The following is a 24677-nucleotide window of genomic DNA, read 5'->3' as shown; positions in this document are numbered from 1 at the left end:
AATACCCAGGTCTCAGTCACTCTTTCAAGGAAAAAAGTGGTGTTCCAGTAGAAAACTAACAAAACCAGCCAGTCCAACTTGCAACTTGAAAAACTGCATACATGTGCTCTCTCAAGATAACCATCTATTTTGGTATGCCTTGGAAGTTCTTTACTTCCTATGCATCGTATTTCATCAAAGAGAATATTAAAAAGATATACTCAAGGGTTGATAGGTAATAAAATCAGTCATTTCTGCTGTTTCATGGTGGACATTCTTAAATGAAGATAGCCTTTTATTTTATTTCTTTTTTACTGCAAGAGCACGACCATGAGGAAGAGAGTGACTACAGTTTGTGGCAATACCTTGCATCACACTAAGGCACCAGCAGTTTTACCTTCATTATTTTTGCACTGTCAGTGCAAGTGTCAAGACAGTGAAAAGGTCAGGTAAAACTTCTTAGTATTATGAAAATACTTTCGACCTTGGGGACTTGAGAACCACTGTCATCAGAAATCAGAGGCTTTGTTATGTCCTTTGACATAAGGACTGAGTGACATAAGGTTAACTTCGCCTAACTTATAAGCATGAATTTCCTCTCTGGAAGAATGGGGGAAAAGTACCTCCCTTCCTACCCTGTTGCTTATGTGAGAATCAGATCCTATGACCCATGTGAGAAACATTATAAACTGCAAATTCCTTGAGTCACGCACAGTGGATTGTTACCATATTAGTAAAGTACGTTAATATTAATACCACTGTGGCATTAATGGCCACTGCAGGGACTTTATGTATTTTTTTCTGATTATAAAATGAAACACCTGCCTAGTTGGGAAATTTTAGAATTCAAAGAGAAAATTGCAGGTTCTCTTTTGTATCCTTCTTACCCTGAGAGAGCCTTCATTGATATTTCGGGTTTGTCTTTCTGGTCCTCTTTTTCTGCACTTTCCCCCTCACATAGATGAAATCACATGTTCTAAGCAACTTTGTGTTTCTGTGGATTTCACTTAGTGTCAGCATTAGAGCATATGCACTTTTCCTGGTTGGGACAAAGTTATTCACTAGAAGTTCCAGAGAATGTGACTTTCCAAAGAACCCCCTCTGATAGAGCCCTCATCCTTGGCAGTTCAGCCTCGTCCCTTCCCTGTTGTGAGAGCCAGTGCTGAGATATCTGCTTGCTGTCAGCACCTGGGAATCTAGGTACTGGGGCAGAAATAGGATCGGGGACTTGCCTGTCCAGTGGGAACTACCCAAGTACATACAGGAAGGTCTTTTGTTTCTTTCTTTTGTGTTCTTTCTACCACTGTGGGCTTCTGACGTCTCAAAGTAAAAATAAGAAGTTCTATAAAACAGTGACTTTTTACAGGATAACTTTGCCATTTATGTATTTTTCTGAGTTAAGTCTAAATCATCCAAAATTACAGAGATAGAGAACAGGGGTTGGAGGCAGGGGCAAGGGTGTTAACTATAAAGGAAGAACCCAAGGGAGTTCCTTTGTGTTGATGGAACAGTTCTCTCTCTTGACTGTGGTATAGCTGTACCATATCTATACATGTGGTAAAATGTCATAGAAATATACACAGAGACGTACCAAAAAATAAGTGCATGCAAAAACTGGTGAAATTCAAGTAAGGCCTGGAGCCTGGTTGATCATCTTGTGCCAATGTTGATTTCCGGGTTTTGATAATGTGGCTTATAGCACACGAAACATATTACTCTTGAGAGAAGTGGGTTGATGGGTACAAGGAACCTCTCTGTACTATTTCTGCAACTTTTTGTGGGTCTATAATTTTTTTTTAATAATAAGGTTAATAAAAATAAATTATCAGATCCTAGTCAGGGAGAGAAAGTTGGAAAAAGTCTTTAATAATATAGCTATTGTTGGGGAAAGTCTTTAGTAATATAGCTATTGTTATATAACAGTTTCAGAATATAACAAATGCACAGACCAAAAACCAAACTCTCACCTCTACTATTCCTTTAGACCACTTCCTACTTCCTTTCAACTGTTGCAGGTTTTCTAAACCAGTCTTTCTCTGTCTTTTGAATTTTTACCTCTAGTTAAAGACCTCTGTGTGGTCACTGTTCTCACAAGGTGATTAGCTGTTTCCTCCCAGAAGTGAATCCGTTCATCACGTTGGAATATGTCTGGGGAATGCTGCCTTTTAGTGGTGAGAGGCCAGAGAAATGTGGACGTGATCTATTTTGCTGATGTTTTTAATATGTTTCTGGCAAGGTTTTAAGCGTGTGGGCTTTTCTGTGAAGTATCTTTTGTAGGTTTAGTTCATAATCTGCTTAGTAGATAGTAGCATTTTAAAAAATTATTAGAAATATTTCTTTAGTTGATGTACCAGTCTCTCTGGACTTGTCCTTCCTTCAGTTCAAAGATGCCTTCGTAATCAGTCAGCTCCAGACACAGCAAATGATTTGTTGTTGCTGGAGCATCGGCTGTTTCTTGCTGCCGTGCCATTATACATTTGGTTCCTTCTACTTACAAATGCCCTTTAGTTAATGTATTAATGATTAAGCCTTCCTTGTAAGGAAAGAAAAAAAAGAAGAAAAACAGGGTGATCTTGAATTTTAGCTGTTTCTAAATATTTTTATTTGATTAAATATATAGTACCAAAATTATGTTCAGTCTTTTTTTTCTTTTTCCTTTTTGTTAACTATTACAAGGAAAGCAGTAAAGTCATTACTTGCTAAACAGTGCTGGGTCTGCTCTACACCCCAGTGTCAGGCCATCATCCTGTGATCCTGACGAAGAAGTTAGGGAGTCAGCAGAGCATTGCATCCATTTAATTATCAAACCACAAAAATGGGACGGGAAAGGAGTAGATTGAAATAGATTCTCAGTGGGCACAGGAAAACCGTTTAAACCATACTCTAAGAGCCTCAATGTAGCAGCAGTTTTAGAAATATATGTGAAAGCTGTTTTGAAATAGTAGGTGCCCAGGAGGATTCCAGTCCAGCCAGGACTCTCTGTGCCTCTGCTTCCTTCTCTTCCCTAGGCCTTTGGACACTGCTGTAGCTTGCGTAAGAGCCTGCACCTCCTCTAGCAGTTAGAGGGCAGATATTGCTTCAGAGCTGTTGCAGCAAAACCGAGATTCCTCCAGCTGCATAGCATTTCCTGTTTGCAGTCTCTGACTGCAGGCTATTGTGGTTTGAGTTAAGGATTGTTTTTTAATTTTTCTTCTTTTTTTCCCCTTCAAATGAGAATGGTTGGAAATGTGCAGATTGGATCTAGGTTTGTAGCAAACAGATTATTTCTCAAGTTCTTCTCTGAAACATGGAAAAGTGCTGAAAGCCTGGGTCTCCTCAGTAGTAAACTGGTAGCCCCTGGGTGCTCTGGATTATATGATACATTTTTAAAACCTCATCATTTTGCAGAATGGTAATCCGTAATTGGAAGGTTTCACCTTTTGATCTGCCAGCCATCCCCTTATGTCCTGACATGCTTCATTGCCAATTAGTATTGTAGGACATTTCATGAAATGAGATCTGTCCATATGAATGGGAGGATGGGTAAGAAGGAGGTTTTCTTTTTCCTTTCTGTTGTAAAAGTTGTATGTGTTTACTAGAAAAATTTCAGAAATTTTAAATAAAGATCATTACATAATTCTAGCTTCTGTGAATACTAATATTATAGTTTGTCCTTTGAAACAGTTTCATAGATTTATACACAGAGATACTGATAATTTATACACTAACACACACACACATTGTGTGTGTGTGTGTGTGTGTGTGTGTGTGTGTGTGTGTGTGTAACATCCAACTCCACAGTCTCTTATCCAGAACCCTTGGGGTTAGATGTTTCTCAAAATTCAGAACTTTATAGATTCCAGAAGGTTGACAGGGTGCATGTGCCATATGTTATGCAATGCCCCCTAGTGACTTCTCAGGTGAATAGTTACATGAAGTGGGATAAGTGAGGAGTCCCACCTCAGTTCAAGTCCAAGCTAACCACCAAGTGAATTCAGGTCAGGTCAGGTTTTGCTACCAAATCAGTTTTGTTTTTTTAAACAAGCTTGTGTTATACATATATTTTGAAGACTTGTTTTTATTTATTTATTGTAACATCTTTATTGGAGTATAATTGCTTTACAATGGTGTGTTAGTTTCTGCTTTATAACAAAGTGAATCAGCTATACATATAGATATATATCCCCATATCTCTTCCCTCTTGCGTCTCCCTCCCTCCCACCCTCCCTATCTCACCCCTCTAGGTGGTCACAAAGCACCGAGCTGCTCTCCCTGTGCTATGCGGCTGCTTCCCACTATCTATTTTACGTTTGGTAGTGTATATATGCATGACTTAGTTATTTTATAACTGGAAGTTTGTATCTTTAACCCCCTTCACCCATTTTGCCCACCCCCTATCCGCAAGCTCTGGCAACGACCAATATGTTCTCCATATCTATGAGTTTGCTGGTTTTAATTTTTTTAGATTCCACATATAAGTGGGATCATATGGTATTTGTCTTTCTCTGTCTGACTTATCTCACTTAGCATAATGCCTTAAGGTCTACCCATGTTGTTGCAAATGGAAAGATTTCCTTTCTTGTGTGTGCTGAATAATATTCCACTACCTATCTATCTACCACATTTTCTTTGTCCACTGATCCACTGATGGACACTTAGGTTGCTTCCATGTCTTGGCTATTGTATATAATTCTGCAGTGAACATGGGCGTGCGTATGTCTTTTCCAGTTAGTGTTTTGTTTTGTTTTGTTTTTTAACATCTCTATTGGAGTATGATTGCTTTACATGCAGGCTTGTTTTTAAAGCTTGTTAGCTCTCCATGACCATACAGATAAAATTGCAGAATCACTTTAACAGGCTACATAGTATTTCACTGTATAACTAAACCATAATTCCCTGTATAGGATTTGAACTGTACATTCATTAGTACAGGTGTACCTTGTCTTAAATACATTCAATATACAGAAATCCTGGTATCCCCAGGCCAAATTTTAACATGTTTTGTTTTTCCTTTTTTTTTTTCTTTTAAGGATTTACATTAAAAGTGTTTTAAATAGGAAGTTCAAATAATGCATTTGAAATAGGATTGATTTTCATCTTGTGAGTTTTACTTGCAGTGAATAACACTTTTCACTTAAAATGTGTGTGATTGTGGTTATGTGGCTGTCAGGTGTTAACTCCACTTGAAACAGACTCACAGAACAGCATTTTGATGCTTGAAAGACTTAATGTTTTTAGAGCTGGGGATCTGTGAGAGAAGACGGAAGGAAAAGGAGAAGAGGAAAGGGGGAGAAAGAAATTAGCGCCTGTTGGAGGAGGGAGTCTCACTAGCCAGAGGAGAGGACTAAGTGTGGAGGAGGGAGTCTCTGGTTGGTGCTGGCTGCTTTAGGATGCCCCTAACAGTTGCTTATCAGTATCTCTTTTAAACAGAAATGGGCCTGATCTTATCCTCAGAGCCTTCAGGCAGGTAAAGTTTTCATACTTTTTATGGTTAATGTTTACTATACAAATAGTAATGACAATGAGTGTTTTGTGGTGTGCCTGCTACATGCCAGGCACTGTTTTAATCACTTTGCATGTTGTATTAGCTAGGATAGGCGAGGATGTGCCGCAGTAACAAATTAACCCCCGCGTCTCCATGGCTTAACATAGTAAAGGTTTATTTCCTCCTCCTGTCCCATGTCTGTGGAGGGGGTCTGCTCTGTAGTAACAGTGTGATTCAGAGACCGAGGCAGAGGGAGGCTCCTCTGTCTCAGCAAGGTTGGCTGTGCAGAGGACGAGAGAAACTGTACAATCAGATGAAGATGTGTTGCAGCTTTCCCTGATAGATTAGTTCTTTGGTTTAAACTGTGTTCCTGGCCCCATGTGCAGGGGCCCAGGAGGTGGAAGGGAACAAATGGAGTATTTGGTGAGCAGTACTGTTTCTGCCTTATCTATATATAGCCTCCTTCACTGCTCACATCAGCCCTACCAGGTAACAGCCATAATTATCCCTGTTCAGCAGCTGAGAAAATCAAGTCGCAGGGTGCTCAGTGGATACTGGAGCCAGCATGCAAACCCATGCAGTTCACTCCACAGTCCATGCTTTCAAGCAGTGCCCTGGACTGCCTGCCTCTCAAAGGATATGGACCTCCTTTTATGGATATAACATAAAGTTTACTTTTAACTTATTTAAGTAAAAAGTATAGATTTAAAGAACGGCAAGTGGGACTTCCCTGGTGGCGCAGTGGTTAAGAATCCGCCTGCCAATGCAGGGGGCATGGGTTCGATAACCTGGTCCGGGAAGATTCCACATGTCACGGAGCAGCTAAGACCATGCGCCACAACTACTGAGCCCACGAGCCACACAACTACTAGAGGAGCCACCACGATGAGAAGCCCATGCACTGCGACGAAGAGTAGCCCCCGCTCACTGCAACTAGAGAAAGCCTGCATGCAGCAACGAAGACCCAACGCAGCCATAGATAGATAGAGAGATAGGTAGATAGAAGTCCATAAATATATTTTTAAAAGGACGGCAAGCAAAACAGTAGCACAGATATTGCAAGAGTAAGGCAAGCACTGTTTTGAGATAATCAACAGCCCAGAAGCCTCCAGAGCTCCTTCTCCAGGCCCACATCTGGAGGTACTTTGTGAAAAGCAAATGCAGGTGTTTTCCTTGGCTCAGAGAATTCTGCCAAACTCAGCCTCACTCTCACTGCTTTGCCCCTCTCCACTCTTGATTTCCTGTTGCCGTCCCGGGCAAGGCCTCCTCTCTGGATTCTGCCTTTCCACCTCCCTGCTTCACATTACATGCCGGGTCTTGAGCTGGTTTGGATTCCTCTGCAGAACGTTGCCTCTGATCTCTCCTCACCTCCACTTTCTGTAGCCCTTAGACAAGGCCACTCCCTCCAGCCTAGACTCATGGGCAGAGGCACTACAGCCCAGCCAGCCTGCTCCTGGGCTGATTGATGTCAGCCAGTGCCAGAGAGCACAGATGAGTGAGGGAGTGTGTCTGGGTTTCAGGCTCCACGTGTACCTGCCAGGTGGGTGCTTTGAGCCGTGTATACCCCGTGCACCTGTGGTCAGTGGCCAGGCTGCACCCGGTGTGTCCGCTCCCTCTTGCCTGGGAGCGGGTGCATCAGAGTGTGAAACACCTTTCCCTAAGTTTTCCTTGAAACACAAATCCCATGCCTTGTTCTTTGACAAGAGTTCTGGATCGAGAAGCACTACGTAATACCCTTGGGGATTTACAGTGCACATTTGTATATCGAAGGCTTAGAGACATCCTGCAATGAAAGAGACCTGTCCAATTCAGTGTTTTCCTAACTTACTTAACCACAGACTTTCCTTTTGTATAGGAAACATTAACTTCCCATGAACCCACTTGGAGAAACGCTCATTTAGATGTTTTGCTGGATCAGGGGATCCATTTCATCTGTTGTATTTATTTGTTTGAATTTTCTTTCCCATTTCACATCAACTCTTCTAGAATTTATTTCTTACTTACATTTCAGTATATGATTTCTGAGTATATTAAGCCTCTTTATTTATACTTTACCTCTCTATTTTAGATGATACCCCTGCCTGTGGTACCTTCAGGTTTAAACCTGAAGAAGCGGCCTACTGATGCCATCTGGAACTAGTAGCTTACTATATCTTCCACTAAAAGTGAATGGCCCTCTTATTGACTTATTGCCCAGCCGTGTTAAGAAATTGGAAGTTCACAGAGCTGGTGGACATAGCATGACTTTGAAGTCAGTTACAGCTGAGTTCAGATCTCTTCTCTACTCTTTCCCAAGCTAGGTCACCAGAGGCAGATTCATTCATTCACTCCCTCCCTCATTTATTCATCCAGAAAGCAAGGATACCGAGAAAGCCTTCCCAGAAGAGAGACCCTTGACCTGAACCACAAATAATTAATAGATATTTTGTGAAACTGCTCTCTTGGGCTTGGAGAGGCTCTTTTCTTTAAATAGAAACATTACACAACATCAAGCATTGGTTGATACACCTGATATTTAGAGAGTGAGGTGAAATCAGTATTTTTAAAAAGAAAGAAAAGAAGAGACTTTCTAAAATTGTGGCCTTGACTCAGCCAGGATTTACCAAGTGTCTGCTCTGTTCCAGGCTCTGTGCTAAGCTTGCCTGTCACCTTCTGTTTCAGAGATTGCTTATACAGAGTATTCTAATAGTTTACACTAAGACGCCACTTCGTTCTATAGGGAAATATGGACGTGGGTATAGGACCAGATTTTTAAAACGTCCTGCTTTTTCTTTCCCTCAAGTAGAGAAAACTTTGATTTGGTTATCCTAGCAGTATCACACATGTAAGAAGATTCTTTTCTGCAGCAGTGGCCTTGAAATACATCAGCTGATGGCGAATATCACAGCTAGATAAATTCTTTGAATTCTAAAATACTCAACGAGGATCAAGTGAAGTGAGTCTTAAAACATATGAGATATGGACCAAGCAGACAGAGTAGGGCAGCAGGCAAAGGGAGCAGCAGATGCCTGTATTCTTTTCTTATCAGTTAAATCAAGACAGTAAATGTCTACTGTGAGGCATTATGATGTTCTCCCAGTACATGGTGAGCCCTGTGTGCTTGTACATGTTTATTTTGTTAGATTTTTAAATTGTGTTAATAAGGTTCTTCCTAAGTAAAAGTTTTTTGTTGTAAAACATGTACCATAACATGTGATAAAGATGTTCAGTAAAGGCAAGGAAAATGTGATTTGATGTCACTTTCATTATGGTTTTGTTCTGGTTTAAACATAGCAGATTATAGATTACATGCATGGAAATGAAATTAAGGGTCTGAAAGTTGATCATGAACTGATTAATCATTTCAAGCATAATAAAGAAACCCTTAGGGTCGGGCTGACTCTTTCAAACCAAGGCGTATGTAGGCATTTTCCTTTTGCTTTCTCATTTATCTTGGTCTTATAAATCTTAGCTCTCCCCACCCTGTTCGTATAATTATCCTCAGATGAAATCAGGTGCTGCACGTAACGCAAAGGAGAATCATGCTTTCATTTTCACTCTCGATGTATGAGATGATGTTAAATCTAACCCATCATTTACTTAAATTGAATCAGACAAAATATAATTGCATTACTTTATGTTAAGGAATTCTCATATTCCCTGACACTCCTACACATACCCAATTTTCTCGGTAAAACTTCCAGTAAAACTGTACTTTCCACTTAAATTCAGTCTTGCCAGTTCCCGATCCCTTTGGCATAAAGTGGGAACTCGGTTTCCCCTTTTCCTTAGGTCTTTCCCAGCTCTCCCAGAGGAGTCACTCACCTCTGTTCTTTCTTCATAGGAATTATGCCTTAGACCTTAGGCAAGTGATTTCCACTCCCTGACTGTAGGTCTTCTCTGACGAAACTTTGGTTTTTCTTCTCCTCTGAACAGCTAAGGCTGCGGGGCCCAAACTTGACCTTGCATCCATCTTCCTTAGAAAGCTTGTTTAAACAGAGGTTGTTGGATCCCATCCGTAGAGTCTGATTAAAGAGATTTGAGATTTTGCTTCAAAGAAGTTTCCGCCTGGTCTGACACTGTTGTTCTGAGGACCACACTAGTCAGGGTTGTCACTCTGGGCAGACAGCTCGAGTTCCCTGGCGTCATAGAGAAGCTGTAGCTTTTTTCATCCACATTCACTGCCTAATTAATTATTTTTACTTTTATACACACCATCTGCTTTTTATCTTATAATAATAAATAACTTGAATGAGAAATAAGCTGCTGGTTGATTATATCGCCCTCTTGTGTTTCTGTGTCATATTTCTTTTTAATGACTTTCTGGAGACTTCCCTGCTGGCACAGTGGTTAAGAATCCGCCTACCAACGCAGGGGACATGGGTTTGAGCCCTGGTCCGGGAAGATCCCACATGCCGCAGAGCAACTAAGCCTGTGCGCCACAACTACTGAGCCCGCATGCCACAATTACTGAAGTCTGTGCTCTGCAACAAGAGAAGCCACCACAATGAGAAGCCTGTGCACCTCAACGAAGAGTAGCCCCTGCTCGCTGCAACTAGAGAAAGCCCGCATGTAGCAACAAAGACCCAACACAGCCAAAAATAAATAAATTAATTAATTAAAAAAATAACCTTCTGAATGTAAAAATAATACCACTTTATTGTTAAAACTTAGAAAATACAGGGACAAAAGACTAAAATAAAAATCACCAATCACCGAGAGTAGAAATAGCTGTGTGTGGATTGGTTCAAGATGGCGGAGTAGAAGGACGTGGTCTCACTCTTGTGAGAGCACTGGAATCACAACTAACTGCTGAACAACCATCGACAGGAAGACACTGGAACTCACCAACAAGATACCCACATCCAGAGACAAAGCAGAAGCCACAATGAGACGGTAGGAGGGGCGCAATCACAATAAAATCAAATCCCGTAACCGCTGGGTGGGTGACTCACAGACTGGAGAACACTTATACCACAGAAGTCCACCCACCGGAGTGAAGGTTCTGAGCCCCACGTCAGGCTTCCCAACCTGGGGGTCCAGCAATGGGAAGAGGAATTCCTAGAGAATCAGACTTTGAAGGCTAGTGGGATTTGATTGCAGAACTTCGACAGGACTGGGGGAAACAGAGACTCCACTCTTGGAGGGCACACACAAAGTAGTGTGTGCATCGGGACCCAGGGGAAGGAGCAGTGACCCTAGGGGAGACTGAACCAGACCTACCTGCTAGTGTTGAAGGGTCTCCTGCAGAGGCGGGGGCGGCTGTGGCTCACTGTGAGGACAAGGACACTGGCAGCAGAAGTTCTGGGAAGTACTCCTTGGCGTGAGCCCTCCCAGAGTCCACCATTAGCCCCACCAAAGAGCCGGGGTAGGCTCCAGTGTTGGGTCGCCTCAGGCCAAACAACCAACAGGGAGGGAACCCAGCCCCACGCATCAGCAGACAAGCAGATTAAAGTATTACTGAGCTCTGCCCACCAGAGCAACAGCCAGCTCTACCCACCACCAGTCCCTCCCATGAAGAAACTTGCACAGGCCTCTTAGATAGCCTCATCCACCAGAGGGCAGACAGCAGAAGCAAGAAGAACTACAATCCTGCAGCCTGTGGCACAAAAACCACATTCACAGAAAGACAGACAAGATGAAAAGGCAGAGGGCTATGTACCAGATGAAGGAACAAGATAAAACCACAGAAAAACAACTAAATGAAGTGGAGATAGGCAACCTTCCAGAAAAAGAATTCAGAATAATGATAGTGAAGATGATCCAGGACCTCGGGAAAGAATGGAGGCAAGATCAAGAAGATGCAAGAGATGTTTAACAAAGACCTAGAAGAATTAAAGAACAAACAAACAGAGATGAACAATACAATAACTGAAATGAAAACTACACTAGAAGGAATCAATAGCAGAATAACTGAGGCAGAAGAGCGGATAAGTGACTGGGCAGACAGAATGGTGGAATTCACTGCCACAGAACAGAATAAAGAAAAAAGAATGAAAAGAAAACGAAGACAGCCTAAGATGACCTCTGGGACAACATTAAATGCACCAACATTTGTATTGTAGGGGTCCCAGAGGAGAAGAGAGAGAGAAAGGACCTGAGCAAATATTTGAAGAGATTACACTTGAAAACTTCCCTAACATGGGAAAGGAAATAGCCACCCAAGTCCAGGAAGCGCAGAGAGACAAATACCCAGAGACAAATGACAATGAAAACACGACAATCCAAAACCTATGGGATGCAGCAGTTCTAAGAGGGAAGTCTATAGCAATACAGTCCTACCTGAAGAAACAACAAACATCTCAAATAAACAACCTAGGCTTACACCTAAAGGAACTAGAGAAAGAAGAACAAATAAAACCCAAAGTTAGTAGAAGGAAAAAAATCATAAAGATCAGAGCAGAAATAAATGAAATAGAAACAAAGAAGACAGTAGCAAAGATCCATAAAACTAAAAGCTGGTTCTTTGAGAAGATAAACAAAATTGATAAACCATTAGCCAGACTCATCATGAAAAAGAGGGAGAGGACTCAAATCAATAAAATTAGAAATGAAAAAGCAGAAGTTACAACAGACACCACAGAAATACAAAGCATCCTAAGAGACTACTATAAGCAACTCTATGCCAATAAAATGGACAACCTGGAGGAAATGGACAAATTCTTAGAAAGGTATATCCTTCCAAGACTGAACCAGGAAGAAATAGAAAATATGAACAGACAAATCACAAGTAATGAAATTGAAACTGTGATTAAAAATCTTCGAACAAACAAAAGTCCAGGCCCAGATGACTTCACAGGTGAATTCTGTCAAACATTTAGAGAAGAGCTAACACCCATCCTTCTCAAACTCTTCCAAAAGATTGCAGAGGAAGGAACACTCCCAAACTCATTCTATGAGGCCACCATCACCCTGATACCAAAACCACACAAAGATACTACAAAAAAAGATTACAGACCAATATCACTGATGACTATAGATGCAGAAATCCTCAACAAAATACTAGCATACAGAATCCAACAACACATTAAAAGGATCATACACCAAGATCAAGTGGGATTAATCTCAGGGATGCAAGGATTCTTCAATATATGAAAATCAATGAATGTGATACACCATATTAACAAATTGAAGAAGAAAAACCATATGATCATCTCAATAGATGCAGAAAAAGCTTTTGACAAGATTCAACACCCATTTATGATTAAAAACTCTCCAGAAAGTAGGCATAGAGGGAACCTACCTCAACATAATAAAGGCCATATACGACAAACCCACAGCAAACATCATTCTCAATGGTGAAAAACTGAAAGCATTTCACTAAGATCAGGAACAAGACAAGGTTGCCCACTCTCACCACTCTTACTCAACATAGTTTTGGAAGTTTTAGCCACAGCAATCAGAAGAAGAAAAGGATATAAAAGGAATCCAAATTGGAAAAGAAGAAGTAAAGCTGTCACTATTTGCAGATGGCATGATACTATACATAGAGAATCCTAAAGATGCTACCAGAAAACTACTAGAGCTAATCAATGAATTTGGTAAAGTAGCAGGATACAAAATTAATGCACAGAACTCTCTGGCATTCCTATACACTAATGATGAATAATCTGAAAGAGAAATTAAGTTAACACTCCCATTTACCATTGTAACAAAAAGAATAAAATACCTAGGAATCAACCTACCTAGGGAGACAAAAGACCTGTATGCAGAAAACTGTAAGACATTGCTGAAAAAAATTAAAGATGATACAAACAGATGGAGAGATATACCATGTTCTTGGATTGGAAGAATCAATATTGTGAAAATGACTATACTACCCAAAGCAATCTACAGATTCAATGCAGTCCCTATCAAATTACCAATGACATTTTTTTACAGAACTAGAACAAAAAATCTTAAAATCTGTATGGAGACACAAAAGACCCCAAATAGCCAAAGCAATCTTGAGGGTAAAAAACGGAGCTGGAGGAATCGGACTCCCTGACTTCAGACTATACTACAAAGCTACAGTAAGACAATATGGTACTGGCACAAAAACAGAAATAGAGATCAATGGAACAGGATAGAAAGCCCAGAGATAAACCCACACACCTGTGGTCAACTGATCTATGACAAAGGAGGCAAGGATATACAATGGAGAAAAGACAGTCGCTTCAATAAGTGGCGCTGGGAAAACTGGACAGCTACATGTAAAAGAATGAAGTTAGAACACTCCCTAACACTGTACACAAAAATAAATTCAAAATGGATTAGAGACCTAAATGTAAGACCAGGCACTATAAATCTCTTAGAGGAAAACATAGGAAGAACACTCTTTGACATAAATCACAGCAAGATCTTTTTTGATCCACCTCCTAGAGTAATGGAAATAAAAACAAAACTAAACAAATGGGACCTAATGAAACTTAAAAGCTTTTGCAAAGCAAAGGAAACTACAAAGAAGACAAAAAGACAACCCTCAGAATGGGAGAAAATATTTGCAAACGACTCAGTGGACAAAGGATTAATCTCCAGAATATATAAACAGCTCATGTAGCTCAATATTAAAAAAACAACCCAATTCAAAAATGGGCAGAAGACCTAAATAGACATTTCTCCAAAGAAGACATACAGATGGCCAAGAAGCACATGAAAAGCTGCTCAGCATCACTAATTATTAGAGAAATGCAAATCAGAACTACAACGAGGTATCACCTCACACCAGTTAGAATGGGCATCACCAGAAATTCTACAAACAACGAATGCTGGAGAGGGTGTGGAGAAAAGGGAACCCTCTTGCACTGTTGGTGGGAATGTAAATTGATACAGCCACTATGGAGAACAGTATGAAGGTTCCTTAAAAAACTTAAAATAGAATTACCATATGACCCAGCAATCCCACTACTGGGCATATGCCCAGAGAAAACCATAATTCAAAAAGACGCATGCACCCCAATGTTCATTGCAGCACTATTTACAGCAGCCAGGTCATGGAAGCAACCTAAATGCCCATTGACAGATGAATGCATAAAGAACAAGTGGTACATATATACAATGGAATATTACTCAGCCGTAAAAAGGAACGGAATTGAGTCATTTCTAGAGACGTGGATGGATCTAGAGACTGTCATACAGAGTGAAGTAAGTCAGAAAGAGAAAAACAAATATATATTAACACATATATGTGGAACCTAGAAAAATGATACAGATGAAGCAGTTTGCAAGGCAGAAATAGAGACACAGATGTAGAGAACAAACGTATGGACACCAAGGGGGGAAAGTGGTGGGGTGGGGGCGGGATGAATTGGGAGATTGGGATTGACATGTATACACTGATGTGTATAAAATGGATGACTAATAAGGACCTGCTGTATAAAAAAATTAAATTCAAAAAAAATCACCAATCACCTTGCAGTCTGTTGTTAAGGGGTTGGGATCTATCTTCTAACCTTTTTTTCTATTTATACATACATATTGTTTTCCTGTGTGTAATTTTTGTTATTCAATATTTAAACAGTACTGGGTTCGTACTCTAGTGCTATTTTGTAACCCGATTTTTCATTTATTTATATACTTTGAAAATGTTTTCCTGTTTCGTAAGATATTGTAGCCTGAGAACCTTTGTTTCATTGGACGCGTACAGCCCCCTAAAGCAGAGCTGCCCAGGCTGGAGCGGGGTCAGGAGCCTGGAGCCTCTCCCCCATTACCAGCTGCAGCCCCCTCCAAGAGGGGCCTGCAGAATCCAGAGGCGCTACCCGTAACATCATTCTAACCCCTGTATAGAAAGCTCACCATTTGCACCATAATTTATGTACCCGCTCTCCTATTTTGACTATTTCCATTGTTTCCATTTTTTCACTGTTTAGAATAATTGTTGAAAGCATCTCTGATATCTCTGCACGTGCTGTGATGAGCATGAATCCAGTTTATAATATTTTCACTTCCCTTCCTTCGCTATTGTTTGAGTCAGTCCGGAAATGCGGAGAAACCGCCGGCAGCCCAGGGCGCCCTGGTGGTCCTGTCAGTCCTTGCTCGGCTCAGATCCTGAAGCTCATTTTCTTGAGAGATTGCAGGCTTTTTCAAGAGGTTGTTGTATTGCGCCAGAAGTTTTATAGTGGATATCGTGGGGTGTACAGAAAAGTTTAGAGCGTTGATAGGAATTATGAATTCACCCTTCTAACTGTTCAGCATTACTGCAGAATTGTTTGTTGTCGTTTTATTACTTGGTTGGGGGGTAGACCAGGGCTGTCCTTCAGCTCGTGAGGCAGTTGAAGCATCTACTGTAGCTGTTACGCCCACTTGGTCTGGATATTTTTCTCCTGTGTTCAGTTGTATCTCAGTAGCTCATTTTAAACTATAGGAGGATTGTAACTGGAGCTATTTTAGAGACCTCCTGGGTCTCTCATTTTGTCGGTGGCGGAAGCGAAAAGTGATGGACCTGAACTTACATAGCCAGCTGGAGGCAGGTCAAGTCTAGAGCACCCTTTCTTCCCCAGCTGTCAGACAGCCTCGCAGCCGCTTGAAGGAGAGTATCCTTGGTCTGTCACCCGACCGTATCCCATCCCTCTCCTAAGTCCACCCCGCCACCTCCCTGCCCTTCCATCCTGATGCTGAGCACACCAGGAAGACCAGAACTGGTTCAGATGCTGTTAACATATCTGAGTCTCAGAACAGCTTGCCTGCTTTGAAGGGGAACTCATTGCTTCATCCATTTACTCAATCAGCAAGCATTTTATTCAGTGTATATCGTGTCTGTACTGCACTAGGGGGTTGATGTAACACAGTGGTAGACAAAACAGTCATAGCCCCTCCCTCAAGAAGCATTACTCCCGACAGCGAAGAAACAAGTGACTCTAAAATGCAGACTCTTGAAAGTGAGCCTGTTCTGCCTGGTTGAGAGTAATGGGAGATTAGGGAGAAGTGATCAGTCTAGAACTAGAACGGTCAAGACCTCACTGAGGAAGTGGCATGGAGACTGGAAGGCGCTTTGCCAGTAGCCAGAGGACGAGTGGTCCAGACGGAGAGCACAGCATGTGCCAGGAAGAGAGAACTTGATGGGTTGAGAAGCCGAGGAGGCCTGGCGTGGTTGAAGGGTAGTGGGAATGGGTGGAGGGGCTTAAGACAGGTTGTGCTGGGGTTAGACCTATACTGGGAGGTTGGATTTGAATCCAGTTTGATGGAAAGTGGTTGATGTGTTTTAAGCAGGAAAGTGATATGATCTGATAAATCACTTGAAAACATCAGTCTAACAGCATGACACAGCACATGAGACTGGCCTTTGGAGTTAGTAAAAACCTAAATTAGTAACCTGACCATCTGCCTTACTTACTGTTTGACCTTGGGCAAGTTGCTTAACCTCTCTGAGCCTGTTTCCTCATTCATTGGGTGAGACTAAGACACATCTTACAGAGTTGTTTCAAGCAACAACTTTAGATAACATGTTAAACACAGTACTATCATTTTAATAACTATTTCAGACTGCCTGGGTTGGAACATGGTGTAATGGGATGCATTATCGTACAGTTTATTAGAATGAGGCAGGGAAACAACTGCGAAACTTCCAGTGGAGAGAGTGGTGCGATGTGAAGAACCTTTGGGAGTCTCCCCACTCCACCTCCCCAGCCTCAAAAGACCTATTTCAGTATCTGAAATGCTATCATTATGTTTTTCCCACCACTGCTGCTGAGCCTTTCAAGCGTAAAGAATTCTAAGAAAGTAAACCGAGTCACACTTTATCAAGAGTCTGTGTTGTACATGCATTGCAGGCCGTATCTGTATGTCACACAGCCCCCTGGCAGCATGTAGAGTGGCCTTGCATGACTTGCCCAAGCACACCCTAGCTGAGTGCATGTCACCTGCTTGACCATGTGAGCACGGGGCGCTCTGGCATCTGTGAAGGGTACACTTACAAAGCCCTTAACAGTGCCTGAGGTGGGATCGTTAACTCTCGTCCCTCCACTTCTGAGCAGTGTTCTTTGTTTCCCCTTGATGCATATGCAACCAAATAAAATAAAGCTTAGCTTAATAGGCCAGTAATCGCTTATAATAACTGTTCATTCGTATATAGAGTATGTTGTAGTTCTCAAAGCATTCCGACATCTGTAAGAAGATGGTGCTGTGGGCGGTTCATTGCCTTTAGTGTCGGACCTGGTTTGTGCTTTGACGCCTCCAATTCATAGTGTGTTTGAACACACCTTGCAGGGTTACCAGGAGCAGCCAATGTAGCAGGCAACCCTGTGTGTCTGCAGTGAAGTGGGATCTTCGTTGGTGTCAGGCCCTGGTCCCCTCACATCGGCATGGGCTAGTTGAGGAAGGTGCCAGGACACCCATTGTTAAATCAGGAAGCCAAGTCAGCAGGTCAGACGGTTCTCCCAAAGTCACAGGCCAGGAGTGATGTGTGGCCTCATGCCTCTCGGCTCCCACCAAAACCTCTTTTCTCCAGATCTTAATGCCCTGGAAAACGGCCTGATGACAAGGCACCGGTGTAAAATACCTTCAGGGTGGTGAGTAACTGTCTAGAGCATGAAGGAGTTAACACACCAGACAGAATACCTAATTTATACCGGGGAATCTCAGCAGAACTTCTGGGAGCTGGCTCATTACTTTAATTGGATTTTCCAACGTGTTGAGCAAGTCAGCAGATTCGCGTTAGCCTTACTTTCAGAGTAGCCGTTTCCCTCTGTAGAGGGGAAGGAGAGAGAGGGGGAGGCAGTGGGCAGTGGAGAGAGGGTGTTAGAGCTAAGCAGGATGACAAAGCAAGCAGGTTACGACGTCCTCGTTAATTGATACAGTCGCACGTGCACGTAGGTGTTAAGGGCGGGGGTGTGTGGGGGTACCCTTTGCAGAGCTGTGCTGCTCTCACACAGGGAAGAACAGCGGTGGTGCTGAGTCACTGCCCCCCGCCTCCCCCGAGGCCCACACAGGCCAGCCAGAAACTGCCCTGCAGCGTGAGGACCCACAACTGCTTCTTGGCTCCTGTGTTGGAATCTGGTCAATTAGTGAACAAGGCAGATGAGCTGCCTCCCCTTAAGAAACATACCTTCTAGAAAAGAAAGACAGGTGGTAAATCAGTAAACAGGTAACGAGACCATTTCATTTTGTACAAAGCTACATAGGGGTAAAGAAAAACTAAGGGTATAGATGTGTGTGTGTTCATATACACAGGAAAATTGTTCCTGAAGTCATTTCCAATGGCTGGAATTACAGTTTGTATAATGTCTGGGAGTGTTTAAGCAGTTGTAAGGAATAAATGGTTATTTTTATCAAAGCCAATATTAATTACAGTTTATTTGCTTAAACAAGTCATTTTTGCAGCGTTATGCAGAACGGTAGACCTCAGCCACCTCCTGTCTGGTTTATCCCAAATTTTTTGGTGGGCTTGATGTATATGCTCCTAGGGGAAAATTCCCCCCCCCCTTTTTTATATTTATTTATTTGGCTGTGTCGGGTCTTAGTTGCGGCATGCGGGATCTAGTTCTAGTGACCAGGGATCGAACCCAGGTCCCCTGCATTGGGAGCCTGGAGTCTTAGCCACTGGACCACCAGGGAAGTCCCAGGGAAATTTCGCCTTTGTGAGGAAGGAAATGAACAACAGTTTGTTTGGAAAGTAGTGTCTTTACCCAACTACACCTCATTCCTGCAGTGGTCTTTAATGTGTTGTGTGCTTAGTAAAATGGAAAAGATATACTTCTTAAAACATGCCCTCTAACCTTGTGTAATCTTGAATCACATAAAGAACTTACGTTAATTTAACTTTATTGATAAAGGAAATGGATTGAGAGTAAATGAGAGTAGAGTAATCAATAGGACTTCGGTAAAGTAAATGGGAAATAATTATATAATAGAATTGAAAGGCTTCTTTTAAAAATCTGAGGATTCTGAAGGTGATACGGGAAGTCTGTCCACTAATATTATTATTGTGTTATGTTGGCTGCATTGCCCATGGGATGCTTTTGTTACGCATCCGTTTGCAATGAACAGTTTGCTCAGGTCATGAAAAGGATTCCTGAAAGAGCCGGAAAATTAAAAACAAACAAACAGGAAAAGGACAGAATCCTACACCTGTGAAGCCTTGCGACCCATCCCTGTCACAGAGCAACACCTTCAAATATCTGAGAGAGTAGGTGTTCTTAGTTGGGATGGCCAAGGAAGGGACGTTTAGTTTTGCCCAAATATGTCCTAAACGTTTCCTCCTCTTGAGATTGCTCTGTTCTCTCTGACTTCTTTCAGTATCTTTATAATAACTGACAGTTACTATTCACTTAACACAATCTCCTTTGCCAGTTCTTATAAATTAACCTACCTTTTCACCAGGAAATGAGTTAGGAGGAGTCTGTAAGTTTAAATTTTTTTTCCTGTGGCCTTTTCATAGGATCATCACTGGGAAGATTCTCAATTCATAATACACGGTTATTTTGCCTTCTTGGTTTCGTATCAGCCCCCAGGAGTATGTGAGTGGATAACCACAGAGAAATTCTTAATTCTTGGGGTTTTCCATCAATGCGACTGCAGTCCAGTGCCTGCCCATATGACTGGGCCGAAAGGTGATGCCGTGTGTTCGTTGTGTGGTCAGTACGCGGTTTTTGAGGGACTTTTCCTTCCCAATAACCCCCACATTGAGTACAGACCACAGACTTGCACGATTCTTTTATTGTTACTTTGTAACACAGCCTTCAGGCCAAGGTGGCAATGACGTTTATGTATTTTTTGGGTTTTCCTGCTTCATTTCCCGAAGGATGAGAGACATTGGGGAAAGCCTTGGTTCAGGACTAATAGTTAAAAATGCTTTATGATCACTGTCTCTTCATGTTTTGTTTTAGAATTTTTACTTTTTTTGAATCCACAGTGTGGTACATGTTACCCCCCGGACTTGCAGAAGGTACACAGTACAAGGCTCCTCTCCCACCCTGTGTCCTTGCCCTACCCCTACCCCGTGTCCATCCCTGGCGGGGACTGACGTCAGCAGTTTAGTCTGTATCCTCTCAGAAAGAATTTAAGCATGGACATATTTTTTTCCTCTTTTTATACAAATCCTTGTACACCATGAATACTGTTTTTCACTTTGCTTTTATCACAAAACAGTTTATCTTGGAGATATTTCCAAAGTTAGACATAAAAAGCTTTCTCATTTTTATGGCAATTGTGTAGAACTTCCATAATTTATTAACTGGTCCCCTACTGATAAGCACTAAACTTAGCATCAGTATAAACATTCCTCAAGAGAAGACCCTTGTGTTTCCTTCATTCTACAGATATTTATTGAGTACCTACTCTGTGCTATGCAGTGTTCTAAATTCTGGAAGCATAGCAGTGAACTTACAGACCCCAGTCTCAAAGAGCTTGCATTCAAATTGGGAACACAGCAAACAAATAAGGAAACAGATACAGATAAAGGGTTAAGGAAACAGATACAGATAAAGGGTTAAGGGCGGTAAGTGTTGCGATGAAAATGCAAGATCTCCACGAAGAGAGGAAAGGTAGCTTCTGGCTTGATGAGTGGAGATCCCTGCCTCACTTACCACCATCCATGCAAACGCCCAAGACCCACAGGGTAGCAGGATGCAGGGGGCTTGTGACTCAGGAATGAGACTGTTGAGGACTCGGAGCAAGATGTTATTCCCACTGTCTGTCTGGGGCAGAGAATGAGTCCTGTTAATCTTTGTTTTTCCCATCTCATACCCAAAGCCAGTGTTTTTCAACCTTTTATTATTACTACTTGCAGACTCCCACCCCAAGGAGCTTTTTAAAAGATAGTCTTTGGGCTTCCCTGGTGGCACAGTGGTTGAGAGTCCGCCTGCCGTTGCAGGGGACATGGGTTCGTGCCCCAGTCCGGGAAGATCCCACATGCCGCGGAGCAGCTGGGCCCATGAGCCGTGGCCGCTGAGCCTGCGCGTCCGGAGCCTGTGCTCCGCAACAGGAGGGGCCACAGCGGTGAGAGGCCCGCTAACTCAAAAAAAAAAAAAAAAAAGGTAGTCTTTTCCTAATAACTTTCTCTGTGAAATTTTAATACCACAGATATTCTCTATATCAGTTTACATACTGTGACCCTTTGGAAAGCCACAAACCATTGTCCGTAATCATATTTATTATTATTAATTAAATATTATAGCTATTATATAATTATATTATCAATAATTTAAAATGTGATTATAAATTATGTCTAATATTACTGTTATTAATTAAATATAATGTTTGATTATTATTGATAATTAAATATTAATGTTATTGATATTATTTTCACCCCACACCCTAAGACCCAGTGCCCTTGGCCTCCCAGAACGTAGGCTGTGCATCACGGCCCTCTCACTGTTGGCCAGCCTGCCAGCCCGGCTGTTTCTCTGCATGGGTGGTGGTGAGATTGCAAAGATGGAATGTCTTGGTAGGAATCTCTTTGTCTGAAATAAAAAAGAAAGAGATGGTTGTTTCTGACCTGAGTCGTCTGGTGGTGTGCGTTGGAAAACTGCCCTCGTGTGTCACATTGGTGGTCAGGGAGGGCAAGACGTGGAGTGACTTGGAGCTGCAGGAAGCCTCGGATGAGAACCACGGGACAACAAAAAAAAAAAAAAAAAAAAAAAGAACCACGGGACAGGGCCAGGGAGGAGTTCAGGGCTGGAGGGAAGGTCTCCCCGCCCTGCCCCTCTGTTCCCACATTGCCGTATTTGAATTTAACATCCCATAGGATTTTCAAGGTAATAAACACTTCCCAGGTGTCAGGGAGCACACCAGCACTTTCCCCGGGCATTAACTCATTGCATCTTCACAGCAGCCACCCACGACAGGTTCTGGTAGCCTCGCTTTAGAGCGGTGGTGAAGAGAGTCACGCACAGAGCCTGTGTCAGCGTTGCTTCCTCTCACACCACCTTCTCCCTCTGCCTGACCTCATCGTGCGTTAGAGCTGGTTGCGTACTGACTGCGTCTGCCCATGGGTCGTCAGCCCTCTGTAGGCAGGCCGTGTTGTGTACATCATCGCACCCCCGTCCCAGGCCCTGGCATAGCGGGTGTCACAGAATAGGTACTTCGTAAATGAGCGATGGAAGGGTGGTTGGATGGGTGGGCGGCCTGATAAATGAATACGCTCACACATGAGTAAAATTCCTTCTCGAATGAGGGGACCCGCCAGCCTCTCCGTCTGTAACCGGTGCTGCGGGTCCCTGCGGTCTCAGTTCCACGCTGCTGGAACGGGTTTCGCCAAGATGCCAGGGCTCCCCCTGAAGATGGACTGTATAGCGCTTCTCAGCCCTTGTTTTCCTGACTCTTTCTCACCGTCTCCCGTCTTTGTTTGCTTTTCAGCTCCAGGGCCTGAGCCACAACGTGATCTTCACCTTGGATTCCTTGTTGAAAGGAGACCTAAAGGGAGTCAAAGGAGTGAGTGTTGAGAAATTTGACTTTCAGTTTAGCTTGAAAGGGTTGCCTTCTTTCTCTTCTAAGATCCCAGTGGTACTCATGTCTGAAAGGCACTCTGAACGTTTTCAGCATAAAAAATGCCATTGGAAAATGATCATTAGAAAAAAACACACCGCTTCACGTGGCGCTATTGCCCGAGAGACAAGATGAGACACTCAGGAAGACCGGGGCGGCGGGGGGCGTCTTCGCTGAGTCTGGGCTCCCCCCTGGAGGACCCGTGGACCCACCTCTCAGAACCACTGGGTCCTGCCTCATCGTCGTGACCGGGAATGCACACCGTCCCACTCTCTTAGCTTCTCGGGTGTAATAAGTTGTGTGACGTGCCTGAAAGTGTCCTGTGTGAAGTTTCGAGTGTCCTATAAAGGAGAGCGTTTCTGCTAAGATGTTACTGGAAGATTATACACCTTTAAGCAAAAGTACTTTCAATCTCAGTTTTATTTTCTCTTTTTTAAGGATCTCAAGAAGCCATTTGACAAAGCTTGGAAAGATTATGAGACAAAGTTGTAAGTGTTTTTTTTTTTTTTTGGTTGGTTGCTTGGTTTATTTGTTGTGAGTATTCTAAGAAAAAGAATAACTACAAGAAGGACAGAGCCCTGAACTAATAGCTTTTAGACAAAACACTGTTGAGTCCATCCTCGTAAGGGCTGAGAGGCTGGGTGTTCTGACCTGATTAGAAGTGCTGACACCTCCCGTGCTAGTTGTGTCTGGAGTGAGATGTACTTTCACTGTCGGGTATTTGGGCATCCGTGGCTGATACGAACTGTCAAGTTGTAGGTCTGTGACTGTTGCAACTTTTCTTTCGTTATAGTTAGCACATAACTGGAGACCATTTACACATTTCAGGATAGCACGGCAACTGGGCAGTACGAATAATACCCAGTGTGTGTGACATCTGTCTGCCCACCAGGGCCTGTGCAAAGTGCTTTACATGCATGACCTCCTCACAGCAACCCTCTCTGTGTGCACCTTGCACTATCTGTTTATGGCTTAGGAAACTGAAGCTTAGAAAGGCTCAAGGGCCTGCAGAAGGTCCTAAGGCTAATAAATGTCGGGCTGGTGTCCCCTCCGGTCTGTGTAACCCCAGAGCCGGAGCCGTGTGGCGTGACGGCAGTCAGAGGCCTGCGTGCTGGGGTTATCATGCGGGATGACAGGGAGGCCGCACGTGAGGTCTTGTCGTGGGCCTGACTCATCCTTATGCAGTACCGGTCCTACCACATCCCTTTGTGATTATTGCTCTGAGGCATTTGTAACCAGGCTGTGGAGTGGGGTGGGAGGAGAAATGTATTTATAAGCATTTAATAAAAGTCTTAGCTATAAACTTGGATAAGTACAAACATGAGAGAATAAAAGCATTTCCGTAGGCAGCAATAACAGCAGAGTGAAAACACAAGCCAAAGAAAAACAAATTCAGGACTAAGTTATCCTCCCGTCATGTTTCTTCTCAAGAGTCCTGCTTTCTTCCCACCCACACCAGTGGAGAGAGAGCTGAGGTTTATTCTCCTTCTGGTAAAATCCCTGCCTTCACACCCATTTAACCTCCAAGGTGGTGTGATGAAAAGAGTTGCTTAGGTATGGCACGAGGGTATTGTAGTGAATCCCAGCCAGGTCTGTAGGTTTTCCATTGGGTCGATGGCTTGATTTTCCACTGTGTTTGTATGTAGACAAGGATATTGGCTTTCTTTGGGGTTTGATATCCTACCCCACAATTTAAAAGAAGACTTGAAGGCTAAATCAGTCTTTGCTTTCACAACTAGAAATTATAGGCTCTTTCTGAAATTATAAGTCTGCTTTCTAATTAAATGGATTTTCAGAAAAAGGGCTGTGACCCCTGGTGTTAATACCAAAGTATCAAATGTCATAGCCAAGCATT

The 24677-nt window shown here is 42.6% G+C and overlaps 1 protein-coding gene across 1 annotated transcript in view; it reads left to right on the top strand.

The window, feature by feature from the left end:
• ASAP1 (ArfGAP with SH3 domain, ankyrin repeat and PH domain 1) overlaps nucleotides 1–24677 on the top strand; it is a 353144-nt gene that overhangs the window by 235816 nt on the left and 92651 nt on the right. The window contains 2 exon segments of the mRNA XM_032610031.1: nucleotides 22694–22768; nucleotides 23261–23310. Of these exon segments, the coding sequence (XP_032465922.1) occupies nucleotides 22694–22768; nucleotides 23261–23310 (125 nt within the window).

Source organism: Phocoena sinus, chromosome 17 (assembly GCF_008692025.1).
Source record: "Phocoena sinus isolate mPhoSin1 chromosome 17, mPhoSin1.pri, whole genome shotgun sequence".
In the NCBI taxonomy this organism is placed as follows: Eukaryota; Metazoa; Chordata; class Mammalia; order Artiodactyla; family Phocoenidae; genus Phocoena; species Phocoena sinus.
Note: the sequence above shows the minus strand (reverse complement) of the source record. Positions and strands in the feature narration are given on the sequence as shown.